The 15279-nt window shown below is 36.8% G+C and overlaps 1 protein-coding gene across 2 annotated transcripts; it reads left to right on the top strand.

Annotated features, from left to right (window-relative positions):
* Window positions 1–11036: 11036 nt before the first annotated feature.
* LOC107465429 (DNA excision repair protein ERCC-1) lies at window positions 11037–14869 on the top strand. Of its 2 annotated transcripts, none has more exons than XM_021132392.2 (10): window positions 11037–11255; window positions 11382–11671; window positions 11775–11883; window positions 11989–12092; window positions 12780–12879; window positions 13000–13076; window positions 13532–13631; window positions 13778–13849; window positions 13963–14031; window positions 14181–14869. In XM_021132392.2, the coding sequence occupies exons 2-10, from the start codon at window positions 11409–11411 to the stop codon at window positions 14511–14513; spliced, it is 1227 nt and encodes a 408-aa protein (XP_020988051.2). In that variant the 5' UTR covers window positions 11037–11255; window positions 11382–11408; the 3' UTR covers window positions 14514–14869. The 2 variants fall into 2 exon arrangements, with proteins under 2 accessions (XP_020988051.2, XP_020988053.1); XM_021132394.2 differs by having other exon boundaries at window positions 13963–14020; window positions 14181–14338.
* Window positions 14870–15279: the final 410 nt, after the last annotated feature.

Here is a 15279-nt window from a genome sequence, read left to right as displayed (position 1 = left end):
ACGGAGATGGAGGTACGGAGGAATGGCAGAATGAGAATTAGATTTTAAGGTTAAGCTATGTTAGGCTTAGATACTCTTAGAAAACCACCTTTTATGGCTTTTGTTTAATACTTCAAGCTCTATAATCTGAGTGTCAGCGTTCTAGGATTGCCTTTAGCATTTCCAGAACCTTATATCTTATGTGTGTGGCACCTTTACCATACTGAGAACCTCCGGTTTTCATTCCATACTATGTTGTTGTTTTACAGATGCAGGTCGAGAGGCATCTCGTTAGGCGTCTGGACACCTGAAGCGGAGTGGTTATTGGGTTGTTTTGTTATACACTGATGTATATATATGTACTTAGCTTTCTCTCCGCATAACTTATTCTTTTGGTCCTCTTAGAGATTTATGGAGAGACAGGATTTTGTTTAGGTACATTTAGGTTTTGGATATGTGTATATATACATAAATATTCTCCAGCCAGTCTTGATTTCGTGGGGTGAGTTAGGAGCTTGTTATTTTGTATCTTTGGCACTCTATTCCCACTTTTATAATCTTTTGTTTGATGGTTATATATTTCTTAGCACGCAAGTTAACTCGTTTCTTGAGCGTTGTGCTTTTATTCCGCAACTTTTATTTCCTCTATTCTTCAAGGCTCCTAGTATATTATAATCTTTCTGCTATTATATGTACATATTTTATTTTAGAGGTCGTAATACCTTGCTGCCTCAGTTTTATGACTTAAGCATAAGACTCGGTATGTTAGGGTGTTACAGAAATAAGCTTGAGCAATGATTATGGGAACATTTGGATTGCTAAGTTGGGTTGTCACCATGGTACATAAACGATCTGACAAAGTTGATATTGCGATTGGTTGTTATAGTGAATTATGATAAGTTGATTATCAAATGTCTTCCGTCTAATAATTCGTTGAAGATTTAAGAAGAAATTCGAAGTAGAATTTTCAATGTAAGTCTCAAAAGAAAGGCTAAGTCGGGTTGTAAAGAAGTGTTGACGCAATCCCTCTCGTATAAGTCTTTTTGTTGTTATCTTCCTTCTTCACTGGCATAACCGGTGCTCCTCACAGGAAAACACTTAGTTGGATAGTTTTCTCTTCTAATACTCCCTTCAACTAGGTTCTACCGATTTTAATGGTGTCTTTGGTTGTGGTACAATCAAAACTGATCCAACTTCCAGCACTAAGTCTATCGCAAACTCGATTTCTCTCCGAAATGGGGGTTCTGGTACACTTTCAGGATTGTCTCGAAAACTCTCTCGCAATAGCGATTTGGTCCAATCTTCACTTGCCTATCAAACGATTAGCAACTAAAGGTTGAATCCATTCAATTCCTCTTCCTCGTAGTTCACTGTCATTGGGTTTCAAGTAATAACTCCGCCTAGTCCTCAATACTTCTGATCCCTTATATATAATCTAACCTGCTTCCGTTGCGTCACTTTGATTCTTAACCTTCTAAAGCCTAACCACTCCTTTAAGCTAACTAAATATCACTCTGTCTCAACAATAACAGTCTTTGCCCAACCATCTGCTTGGACTTTATGATTACCAAAAACTTGTCATGCGTCACGAATGAGTATTACATACTAATGGCAAACAAGGAAATAGTATGCAAGGTAGTCAGAAATTCAACTGCTAGTTCATGATTACCTCGGGTCTGAGATTCAGATTCGGCTACCTCCCGACATTTCCTGTGTGGACAATCTTGATCTATATGCCCTGGCTTCCCGCACTCGTAATATACGCCTAGTCCGGCCCTGCATGGTCTATTTGGATGATACTTTTTGCATCTCTGACACTTTAAGTCTTCTGGTTGAGTACTAATCAGCCCTTCTGAATTCAGACCCTGACGGTTGTCGTTCCTTCGGTCATTATTCCAGTGTTAAGAACGTAAAGTGGCAAAATGGCCCCTCTTGAAACTTTGGCCCCTTGGTGTAATCTTCATCTTCTTTCCCTCTTTCTTGGTGAAAGATTTCCGGCGGTCACTCCTTGGCACCGCAGTCCTTCTTGAGCTTTCTCCTGTTACTTGACCCGCGTTAATTAACTTCGGATAACTCACTATTTCCATTGGAACTCCGACATTCTGGTTAGTGTCTCCCCCATTATGACCAGTACCGCCTTCTGTGCCGCGCCCAGTTCGTTGTTCCATTCTATTTGAAGCTTGGTTAGTCACGGTAGCAGCAACAGTACTAATAGCAGCAGCCATACTCGTCATCGCAGTTACGAATTCGGTCAGACTATCTACCGATACGGTTACCTCGTTGCCTCCACATCCTTGACCCCGATTACGCCCCCGACTGCGTCCACAAGGCGCCATTTGGTTCCTGTTCACACCAAACAATTGATATCAAGGTGATCAGTCTCAATATCGCAAGTCTAGTGCTTCAAAGTTCCAAATGCATGCTCATGAACTTTATGCTATGTATATTAGGCAAATATCCTAAATAGCACATAAACACGACTCAGAGTATGCTCAAAAGAATAGTCAGTCCATCCCTCTGGCTCTACAGGAACGAACTGCTTTGATACCATAATATAACACCCTACCACACCGAGCTTTACACCTAGGTTGTAAACAGAGGTGGCGAGGCGCTACAACCTCTAAAAGAAGAATTACATATATAATATAGTGAAAAAGATTTATAACTAGGAGCCTTTGAAGAAGGGGATAAAGCAAAAATCGTCAAAATCGAAAAGCATAACTCTCACGAAGCGATAAGGCAAACGAAGCAAGATAGAACACACTAAGGAGTTAATATACCAAGAGTTCCAAAACACATGTAACAAAACTCAAGACTCGGCTCGCGAAGGTAAATCGATCTGAGCGAATAACTGTATATACATATATAGATATATAGGAAAACTCAAAATACAGAGTTACAAAACCTGAGTCTCCAAAATCACCTCTAAGAGGAGCTAATACAACATATATATAATAGGTGGAGATAATAAGTATCTAATCAAATACAATAACTGAAATAAACCCAAAAGATGAAGATCTTCGCAACATCAGAAGCTTCCAACATGCCTTAGCGAGGTGCCGCATGTCCTGCATCTGAAAATCACAAAACCCACATGGGTGAGAACCGGAGGTTCTGAACATTGTAACAGTGCCCACAAATCTAACATATAATGTTCTAGCAAAGGCGAAGGCAATCCTAGAACTTCCAACAGATAATTAAATCTTAAAAACATAACTAACCCATGAAATTAAAATAGGCAACTAGCTAAGGGTCTTCAGAGCTATCTAAAACTCCCTTTCCAACTCCTACGAACCTCCCAATCACCAGCGGAACCAAATGGAACAAACACAATTACTACAAACAGAGAAATCACAAATAGGATTCAAATATAGCAAATAATCAAATAGCATTTAGTTATGCAATCACTTAGGCAATCCAAACAAGACATATAGATGCATATGATGCATGCTTGTCCTAGTGGCTGATGAGTCTCGTCTGTCGGTTATAAAGTCAACCCGACAAGTCCTGGTAGCTAACCATTGGACGGTCCCTCTGTCGCGCATCCCCAATCAAGTAATTCTCAATCATAAACTTAATCATAATTGTAATTATAATCATACAACACCCACACTGGTTTTTATCCACGGGAGCGAGCTCATCCGGAACTTTCACAGTGTCCAGCCACCATTGCGACATAGAGTCAACAGAGTATCAAGTCTCAACTTGGAGCACGTGGTGGCTAGTCACTGCTTTCACCCAGAAAAACTCGTATCTCAGATAATCATTTCACATCTTCATTCATTACATTCCTAATCATTCATTCTGACCATATCATCACTCATCATAACCCGGAGCAAGTGGGGCGAAACCACAACCATTGCGCATAACCCGGAGCAAGTGGGGCGAAACCACAACCATTGCGTCCACCCGGGGAGCCTCTATACTAACTAACCTGGAGCAACTGGGGCAAAACCATAATCCTTGTATCTACCCAGGAGGTACGTTCTCATATGCCTAGGAAGAACCAAGGAAGGGATCCTAACCTCCCACCATCTCGTTAGGGGAGATTTTACAATACCAGGAGAAACAAGGAAGGGAATCCTCACCCTCCACTATCTCTCTGGAGTCGCACTTTCAAGAAAGAGAACTCAAGATAAAACAATCATTCACATCCTAATTTTTATTTCCAGCCACAAATCACAATTTATCATAGCCATCCGGCTTATAACATAATCCATAACCAGCAAATAATCATTATTAAATATAGCCCTTCGGCTCATGGCATATACCTCACTTCCATCATCACCCTCAGCAACTCATACAATCATCATTAATCACAATTCATCATTAACTCTCCCCTTACTTCACCTAGAAGCTACCACCCTTCCTAGCCTCCTCTCATTACTAGGCTTACTATAAAGATTTAGGACTAAACAGGTGAAAATGGAGGCTTAGAAGTTTGAAATTTGGTTTTAATAGACCCAAAAGTTATATTTTGCTAAAAAGTGGTCACGAAAGATTACAAGCTTGCTGGGAAGGTAAAACATTTAAAAACAAGGTGTTTATAAGAAAACAGGACAGTATGTGTACGCACAGGAGTAAAATTTTCCAATTCTGTTCGCTTGAACAAGGCATGCGAACGCCCTCAACAGAATATGTTTCCCAACGAGTGCGTGCACACAAGGCTGTGCACATGCACAGTTTACAAGACTTCTTTGGTTGTATGGGCACACAGAGCGTGCTAACACTCCCAGCAGTAGTCATATCCTTGTGTGTGCGTATGCACAAGGTTGTGCGTGCGCACAGGTTCAAAAATTCATAGGGTGTGTGTGCGCACAAGGCTGTGCGTGCGCACACAAACCAGAAATCACAAATTTTGCAACATTCACAGAATTCAGATTTCAAACCCAAACTTCCAATGATCATATCTCTCCCTACAAGGTTCAGATTTTTACAAAATTTATACCGATTTAAAGATCTTTAAATTTATCTTCGATTTGATATAAAATGCATTAAATTTCGAAAACGGTAGCTCATGATATGATCCATTGAAGTTCATCAAAAATTCATTTTTCACAAAAGTTCACTAAATTCTCAACTTACCACCATTTTCATCCAAAACCAATAAGCCTCAACTTTCACAACAAACTCTTCTCAAACCTCTTTTAATTCAACCAACACTTTATCAATTCAACCTCAACCACATTCCAAATTTTTCAAACAATCTAAAACCTACTAAATGTATTCACTTTATCAATCTCAAACTCAATATTTCAAGTACAACAATATACAATACACATTCATCACCCTACCAATTCCCTATTTTCATCAAATTCCAACCCAATACTTCCAATTCTACAATATTCAATACCTAATATCAAATATCCATATCATGCCCAATCTTAACTTCAAATCAACATACCAATCATCATCATCATATACAATTCACAAGCACCAACAACAAGAACATCATTTACACCCTCCAAAACCAATAATCACATAATCAATGTTATCCATTTTAACCAATCAACCATCATCACAAATTCAATTCCTATCCTAGGGTCACTAGCCTAAGTTTTCACGACCACATTATATTTTAGATACAGGAAAGCGAAACCATACCTTAGCCAATTTCTCGCTCAACCTGGAACACTTCCAATTTCACTATTTCCTCAATTTTCAAGACTCCAACACCTCCAAGGTTAGATTTCCAGCACCACAAGCCCACTCCAAGCTTTCCAATACCTCAATCAAGCTTCAATATTCACATATACACTACATAAACCACAATTATCACATCCAAACACAACAACTCAATACCCAAATGCCTAAATTCAGAAATTTCATTAGGGTTTGAGACCTCTTACCTTATCCAAGGATCAAAGAGGTGAGATTGAGCCTTCTCCTCAAGCTAATTAGATCTTATAACATCAAAGAGCTCAAAATCTCAACACTTTTTACCCAAAAATTCAAATTCAAGGGCAGAAAAAACTGAATTGAAACCGTGGCTTACCTCCAAGTAAAGTTGTGGGCTTTGTAGAGCTCGACGCCGTGGTCGCATGGCCATAAACGGTGCGGCAATTGGAGCTTCGGATTAAAAATTACAAGGGTTTGAAGATTGAATAGGGGTTTGGGAATTTTGGAACTCTCTTCTTCCCTCTTGCTGCCTTTACAGCATGTGTTTCACTTTGGGGAAGAAATGGGAGCTGAGTTCTTTGTTTTAATGAGCATGGGTTGGGCCAAGGGCCTAATACGGGTTCGGTTGGTCCGGTTTGGTCCGTTTGGCCGAATCTTGTGCCAAATTCTTTAAAATTAGTTTTGAAATTCTCGTTTTAATTTTCTCTATCATATTAAACCATCAAAATCACATTTTAATTTTCTAGAATAAATCTTAATTTATGAGTTAATTATTTATTAAATAACCGGATTTTACAATAGTTATATATAGATAAGTCGTCGTAATATCCTTGCTATCAGAAAGAGCAACCGGAAGCGTGACATTCTGGTAGTGAAGGTGTTATATTTCTCTTATTTGCTTTTGGTAAACAGGTTGTGGATAGTAAAGCCTATTGCGTAGCTGTCATAGCGATGTCTGCCGAAGCTCGTCATAAATTGACGAGCAGAATACCTCACTTTTGATCTTCGCAGCGTGTGGCCAAAAGCCTCTCCAGACAACGAAAATGAGATGGAAGCGGACACACATCCCATTAATAGCAATTTTACTCCAGTTATGTTCTAGCCCAAATTCAATGCATTTCATGGTTAGAGTGCAACATGTATAGCATTAGGTTAAAGCACAATGTCGTGAGTCATTGCTGGTGAAAATAATAGGGGTAACATATGTCTTGGCGAAGCAAAAAGTTCAATACGTAGGTGCTTGTCCGCCAAGCTTAACAAATGGATCAACTTAGCAGGGTCTGGATTGACTTCACTATTGGCGACATCGGACATGTCGCCATAGGCCATAGCATGGACCTGAGCAAGCAGTGACCTCACATGTTCAACCTTTGCAACTTCTTCCTTCATTGGGATTTGGCTGACTTGGCAAGACATATTGGGTAGTTCACCTTTATCAAAGTTGGTCTACAATTTTTTGGTTAGACGTTATTGGTGTAAGAATTTACCAGTCGAGGATTTTATTTATTCTTTCAGATCTCATCTTTTTTAACATATAAAACTTAGTAAAAATTTAATATTAACAAAAAAATTAAAAAAATTATATAAAGACTAATTTAATTAATTTTTGAAACATTAGAACACTAAAACTAATTTGTATGTCAACTACTTTGACTTTAAATAAATTTATGACATGCTACACAACATTCTTAATAAATTTACCACGATAAAGAATTTTGAATGTAATAGGGTTATGTATCAGGACACACACAACTTTGAATAGTCCAAATAGTCTTATCATGCAAGAATTATGTCTGCCTTTGCATCTTGCTACAAAGAGAGACAACTTATACAGCATCAGATGTTAATAAATAAAATTTTCTTCATGCAAAATAATAGAAATAATTAAATTATCTGTATCTTATTTTGTTATTGGTATTATAACATTTTAACATTTCCAAATTTCTGTAACGTAGGGAGATTCAAATTTTATATTTTTTTGGTAAAAAACTATAAACTACTTCCTTCTTTCAGAACTTAACCCTAATAATCCATATTTTACTAACACACGAATTAAAGAGAACGAAAATTGATAAACGAAGAACGAAAAGGCGAATACTAAATATTTATAAAAAATTTTTTTAACAAGTTTTAGAGTTGTCTTAAAATTTCTAAATATTTTGTATGACAATTTTAATTTGTTCCAAAGCACTACTTTTAATAAAATATTATTTCTTTTAACTAAATAAATTTTGAGAAATTTTTTTTTAAAATTTCAAATATTATGTATGCTATTAGAAAGAGAATCAGAAAAATAAATTTTCATTTTCAATCATTACTCTTCTACTATTTTAAGTTTTTCAAAAAGATTTAAACAATGGCTTAATTTTTTTTAATTTTTAAATATTATAATAAAATTATGTGTATAATTACTTTGTTCTAATAATTCAATAAATGATGTGCTAGTAATATATATTCATTTTTTAAGAATACAAATCTAGAAATAATTTTAATATTAAAAATATAAAAAAATATGTAAAATGTGTTTGACTATTTCATTAAAAAGACAATCCACTTCCCAGTATATAGTGACACACCATCTCTTTATTTCTTTTTCCTGCACGGACATCTTCAACAGTTATTGTTTCGTTTTCAAATCTCCACAACAAATAATAGTAACCCGTAATTATACTGCAACAATTTAAGATTCCATTCTCTGGTTCTTACATTGTCCACACTACATCCACACAACGTGTTATTAAACTTGTGAATAAAAAGACATCCGTAAAATTGTATGACTTTTATAAATAGATTTTCTATTTTTTTTTTTTTTTTACCATCTTAACTAGTCATACGTAGGTAAATAATGACATCATTGTATATCAAGTATTCTGTGGGCTACCTTAATTTAGAGATTTGGGCCTGAAGGTAAAATTAGGCTACTTTTGATAATTCGATAACGATGGTTCTCATGATGGCCAGAGTTTGAACATGTAGCATGATATATCTTTCAAAAGACTTGTGTTTTTGTTAATTATCTCGTTCCTTTATATTCATGTAGTTACTATCAACAAAATAATGTAAGGAAAGTTGTGCAAAAGTTTATAGCATGTCTTTAATTTGTTAATGTTAGCTAACGTACGAAATTGATGTCTCAATGAAGCATTTACTTGATCGAATTACTGCTTTATTTTTAATAGTTATAATTCGTAATTATTTTATATACTTTTGATGATAAATTCTTTCCTTACAATGCATTGTATGGGTGAAGTGGCATATATTATTATAGTAGGGGTTAATATACATTATGATGAATAATGAGATTGTCATTGATACAATGAATATATCTCAATCCAACCGTGTGCCAAGGAGAATAAGCGAAAGTTAGGGTCTGTTTTTTTTTTTTTGGATTTCAAGTAAATTAAGATGCCACCATTTATAGTATAAATTTTAAAACCGAAAACACCTTTTTGAAAAGGGTAAAAGTAGACGATAAACTTTTATGTTTAATCTATATGTATTATACACACTAGGGATGGCAAAGCAGGTCGGTCCGTTCCAACCCGTTCCGCCTCGCCCAGGCCCACCCCATAAACGAGGCGGATCAGCCCGCGCCGCTATAAAACCAAAAATAAAAAAAGTGTTTGAAAATTCTATAATTATTAATTTTATAATAGTAATCACTCTTTTATTTAATAAAAATAAATAAATAAAAATTTTCGGCTCGGCAGACCGACCATCCTTGCCCCGCCCTGCCAAAATCCGCCAATTTGGCGGTGCGGGTTTGGCAATTTTTTAAAAGTTGACGGGTTCCAAATCCTAACCCGACCCGCCTTTTTTAGCGGGTTTAGCAGATCGACCCGACAGATTCGACCCGTTTTGCCACCCCTAATACACACAACAAAAGTAGGTTATGCCAATTAGTATTTTTTTTTTTAGAAATGTTAGCGGGTCAGTAGGAATTACTACTTCCTGCTATGAGGTAACAGAATGTTTTTAAAGGTATGGGTTTTAGTTTATTATCGGACGACTAGAGTACTATGATCGAGTTGATGACTACCATGGATTAGCAAGTAAACAATGACTTTAACGATGACCATGTAGCGTTTTTGAATTAACACTTTCTAAGATAACCATTTTCTATTAAATCTAAAGTTATATCACATGTTGCCTGATAATTGTGTTAATGTGTTAGACCAAATTTAATTAGACCCAAACCAAACTACAAAAGGCAATCGATTGTATTTTAGCCTGATACGAACCTGACAACAACCTAAATTTGGTTAAATTGGGTCGACCCAATATATGTATATTTTTTATTATGGAAAACAGTGTTATATCCGGTTAGGTAATTCAAAAATGACAATAAATAAATTTGAAAAATCCTAACCAAGTAAGAATATGCCTTCAACTCGGTTTGAGTTTTGGGCCGGTCTGGATCGTGAGAACCTTTGGTTTTCATTGAACTGATGATAGCAAACACATATTTTATTCCAATAATCCAATCCCTGAATCCAATGGGAGGACATTCTTAAGTACAAAAATTAGGGTGTAAATTAGGCGCTCTTCCAACTTAAATGCCTCTTTGGGAACCATTTTGATTTCTAACCTTACTATGCATATGTTTACCTTTGTGGATTTGGTCCTCCTTAATCTTTGGTATTTTGGTCCTTTCTTATTGCTCTATCCAAAATAGACTAGACATAGACTATGAGAAGAGTGACTACTCGGATGAGGTTATACTAGCAAAACTTCTTTGAAAGATTGAATGTAGATTTCTAAAGCAACGAACAAGTTGTTGTGTAGGAGAGTGGAGTCGACAAAGTGGTGAACTAAGAAAGCTTTTCTTGACTGAAGAATCCCTCCTTTTTGCAGCAAACGTTATGTGAAGTGGAACGGCGAAGGAAGTAAGACGACGACTCTAATAGTATTAGGTTAATGGATGACCCACAACGACCAACGCGAGCCGTCACAAGTAAATAAAAGGTAAGCGAATCTTTCAGAAATTACTAAAGAATCTTGCAAACATTTTCCAAGGCCAAGAAATAGATCAACATGTTTTCAAGCCAAAAAGATATCAAAGCTATCTACACAGGTACCCTTTAAAAGGCATTTAAGATGCACGTTCTATCTCAAACCGGTCACATAGGTCAAGTTTGTTATGTTTGAATAGTTTGAATTTTTTTTTTCCAAATTCCCATAAACTCGCTGCAGTTGATTATTTTGGGTGAAAAACCAAGGTTTTAAAAATCGATTCAAACCGACCAATCGAATCGGTTGAATTACAAACAGAAAGAAAAAACAAATCAATCAAATGCCAAAATTAGAAAATTCAGAAACCGTTCTTGAACTATCAAACCGGCTAGAAATCGGTCGGCTGAACCGAACCGTAACCCGGCCGGTTTTTTGCATTTAGCTTAGACGCGCCGTTTTGTAGCACATTAAGGGACGAGAGGTAACCCTTACATCCCTTACCATTAATCCCCTCCAACCGTCGCAACTTCCTTCCCCTCCATTGCGCACCACCGTCGGAACGTCGAAGCCTCCGTCCCGCAGTCGTCCCGCAGTCGTCCCGCCGACGCCAACTCTGTTCCACCTTCAGCCTTCGATCGTGCTCCACTGCTCCCTGTCCCCCTCTTGCGCCAGCTCTGCCCTGTTCTGCGCTCCCTCAGTCCCTGGTATTCAATTTTTTTTTTTGTAACTATAATTGAATAATTTTTCATTAATTTTGTGAACTGTGAACTATTAATTTTTTTTGTTGCTAATTTTGTGAACTGTGAAATATGAATTTTTCTTGTTGTTAGTTAATCTGTGAACTGAGGAGGTGGAAAATGGAGAATGAGTTGAAAGAGCAAAACAATAAGAAGAACAACGACGGCGCGAACAAGAAGAGCTCCGTAGTGATCAAGATACCTTCCTACGAAGAAGTTCTCCAAAGCTCACAACAAAAAGCAACTCCACCTTCACTCTTCCTTCCCTCGCAAACATTCTCCCAAGCCTTTTCCTTCGTCAAATCCTCTGAGTTCTACGCTCCTCCGCCTCCTACCACCAACGCCGCCACCACCATCACCGCTGCTTCTTCTTCAATTTCAAGGTTTACTTTACACATTTTTGGTTTTCTTTGCTACGAATTTTGGTCCATTGTTAAGTATAAACATCGTTATCTGTAGTATTTGAAGATTAATTTGATGATTTAGGGAAAGTTCTCAATTGAACCCTCCATCTTCAACTTCGACGTCTTCTGCTGCTGCAGCTTCGTCTCAAGTCGCTCAAAGTCGCAATGCCATCCTTGTTAGCCACAGACAGGTTTAAGCAGTGTGATTATTTTCATTTATTGAGTTTTCTGTTCTAATTTTCATTATTTATATTCTTATTATCTGGTAAACGTTTTTGTTTTCTTGTATTTTGCAGAAAGGAAATCCGTTGCTTAAACACATTAGGAATGTTAGATGGACCTTTGCTGATATTGTTTGTGACTACTTGCTGGGTCAAAGCTCATGTGCACTCTATCTCAGGTTAGCCTTTTTGTCTTTTTCCTTTCAATTTTTGGGAAGTTTAAGGTTGCTTGTTTTCTTGTTGTATTTAGAGGTAGTACTACACTGATTTAGTGCTGTTGTTCGTTATGTTTGTTGTTGTTGTGATCAATAAATACTTATGTTGGATGGCAAGTTGCATTCCTTGCTAGTTTGTCCAGAAATATAACTTATTCAACCGATTTGAAGTCAAGTGATCTATTAGAGAAATGTTTTGTGAAATCGTTCTTTCTTGTACACTACGTCAACATTATGAGCATTTAGGAGGAGATTTAGGAACCACAAGGGATAAGTCTCACACCCAAGAGGGGACTGGCATGTGTTTGTTTAGTGAATGAGAGAGAATAAGTGGACATAACATATTCGTTTTTATCACTGAAGTTCCATCTTTTTCAAAATGTGATGCACAGCTATTTCCTCGTTTGTTGAACTTTCATATCAAATTGCAAGCTGATGATCAATCTCCTCGTTCATGGTCTATCAATAGTAGGACGATGCAAATGTTTTTATTATTAGGGTCCCGTATTAAGAAAAAAATGACACTCACCACATGACTTAATTTAGTAATGAACTAAGCTACTTGGAATTTTCTAATTCATTTTCTCACTAGTAGGATTGGTTTAATATATTTATGCATCAGTTTGACTCAAGTGGATGTTTCAAATGCAGTCTCCGGTATCATTTGCTGCATCCAGACTATTTATATTATAGAATAAGGGAGTTACAGAAGAATTTCAAGCTTCGAGTAGTCTTATGCCATGTTGATGTGGTCAGGCACAGATATTCCCAATCTCTAGTTGCATCTATTTTATTTTATGCTTACCGCAAATCTATCTGGAAATATTGTCTTCATGAACTAAATTACATTTTTTTACCTCATTGATTGCAGGAGGATGTAATGAAGCCTCTTCTTGAAGTTACCAAAACAGCTCTGCTTCATGACTGCACCCTTCTATGTGGATGGAGGTGAAATTAATGCTCCTTCTAACTTGTGAAGTTTGCATAGTTTCATGCTTAAAATGTCTTTCTATTTTATTTTTGTCAACTCTTAGTGGTGTAAAAATGGTGCTATTATCTGCTATTGGCTAGCTGATGAGCTTATTATGAAATACTGACTAGAAAATACAGAATAGCTATCAATCATTCAATCGTCTTATTCGGGGTGAAGGCTCATGACTGCATGCTCGTTCCTTGTGCCTCTCTTTTGTTTTAGATGATACAGTCACAAAAAAGAACATTTTAGAGGAGAAAGATTCTTGTAGTTTCAATTGCATTTGTTGTTTTAGCATAATTTTACTATTTAAAGGAACTTGCAACTGCTGTAACATGCAAATTAATTTCAGTAGCTGTAGTAGCATCTGGTAAGATTCCTATTACCTAACTAATTTAGTTTATATCATTCCATTCTACTGTCATTCTAGCTTGGAGGAATGTGGCCGTTACTTGGAGACCATAAAAGTATATGAAAACAAGCCTGCAGACATTATTCAAGGCCAAATGGATACAGACTATCTGTCACGGGTGTGCTTATGGTTTATGGTCGATGAATTGATTTATAATGGGTTTTAGTACTTTTGAGATAAAAATATCGTGCATTCTTTTAAGTCGAAAAAATAATTTATTCATTGGCATCAAATACGCTGAACCAGTTTTACTTTCAACTGTAGCTAACACACGCCCTTACAACTGTCCGACATGTTAACAAGACTGATGTAGTTACCCTTGGTACGACATTTGGGGTATGTATATCTTTTTTTAAAATATATACTTTGTAGGCTCATATTGCCACATAAATATTCATTGGTTTTATTTTTGAAAGCATTTTCATCAAGAATAATTCTTGTTTTCTCAGTCTTTGTCTCACATTATGGGTGCATCTATGGAAGATCTAGCTCGCTGCCCTGGCATAGGTGAGCGCAAGGTATATAGCTAATGCTGAAAGTGAGATATGACAAATGGTTTGCACTTCACTTTATTTGGCTTTGCTTGCATGATTTACAGTCTTAGTGGCTTGGTCCACAGTGATAGGCAGTAATCAAAAGAGCACTGAATACTTTTTACACTTATCAGGTCAAGCGCTTGTTTGACACGTTTCATGAACCCTTCAAGCGATTGGAATCCAGCAGGCAAGTCATTCCAGAGACGTCTGTCCAGGATAAGACAGCTAGCCCTGATATATCAGCTAACAATGATGCTGAACCTTGCTCCTTGAATGAAGACAAGCAAAAGGCCGCTGAAGATGTGAACAAACGCAAGGAGAAAGAACCTGAACTTACTGTCAAATCTGCCCTCTCTGAAGCCTTTGCCAGATATTCTAACCGAATTGGCAAGAGGAATAAGACTTCACAAGTAGAGGAGAAAGTAGAATCAGGTGCTGTTAGAAAATCAGAGGCTGAAACATAATTACATGATGCTTTCCACCAGCGGTTAAAGTTTTCCGTTAAGCATGATATTCTTTTAAAATTTGAAAGCTCGGTTTATAAATCCACAATCTAGAGCCAGCATGGCACTGCACTTTGATTCTAAATCAGAATGCCTTTAATTGATTGTGGACTTTTCCTGCCCTGCATATGCATTAGGGTAGTATTTGACATACAGCCTTGGTGGGGTATAAGCGTTGATCCAGATTCCATATATAGAAATAGGAATGGGATTCTGGAGTTGAGAATTTAACTGTTGATTGTTAATGCACTTAGCAAGCACCAACTTTTAAATATGATTACGTTTAATTCATTGGTTTATTCCATTTCGATTAAGAATTCTATATGTTCTTTCATCATTTCTAGTAGAAGGCATCTGGGTTGCTGCCCATGCATGGATGCGCTTAAAATGGTTCGTTAGGTTTGGAACTTCTTTAGTACATGATATTACACCTTCTTTTTCACTTTCCATTCTCCACATTCAAGAAATTATGTTAGTAACTTGCTTTTAGAGTTGACTTTATCCAACTATTTTGATTTTTTCCTCATGCTATTATGTTCTTCTCATGTTCTTTTGAGTGTTTTGGGCTGAAACCAAGCATAAAGGAGAATGACTTGGAGGGTGTAGTTATATCAAAAGATTGAAAGTTGGTGCTCTTTAGGTACATTTTTACAAAATTGACTTTCAGATCAAATGTTTTTAATTTCGATAACCTTATAGAAAATTTAGGACAAAATATAGTGTTCGT

This window comes from Arachis duranensis, chromosome 9 (assembly GCF_000817695.3).
Source record: "Arachis duranensis cultivar V14167 chromosome 9, aradu.V14167.gnm2.J7QH, whole genome shotgun sequence".
NCBI lineage: Eukaryota > Viridiplantae > Streptophyta > Magnoliopsida > Fabales > Fabaceae > Arachis > Arachis duranensis.
Note: the sequence above shows the minus strand (reverse complement) of the source record. Positions and strands in the feature narration are given on the sequence as shown.

Bases quoted from the DNA above. Each gene is read 5' to 3' on its own strand.
- LOC107465429 (XM_021132392.2), top strand. From the start codon at position 11,409: ATGGAGAATGAGTTGAAAGAGCAAAACAATAAGAAGAACAACGACGGC. The intron at 12,880-12,999 runs GTCAGGCACAGA...CATTGATTGCAG, and splicing joins TCTTATGCCATGTTGATGTG to GAGGATGTAATGAAGCCTCT. The intron at 13,632-13,777 runs GTGTGCTTATGG...TTTCAACTGTAG, and splicing joins ATACAGACTATCTGTCACGG to CTAACACACGCCCTTACAAC.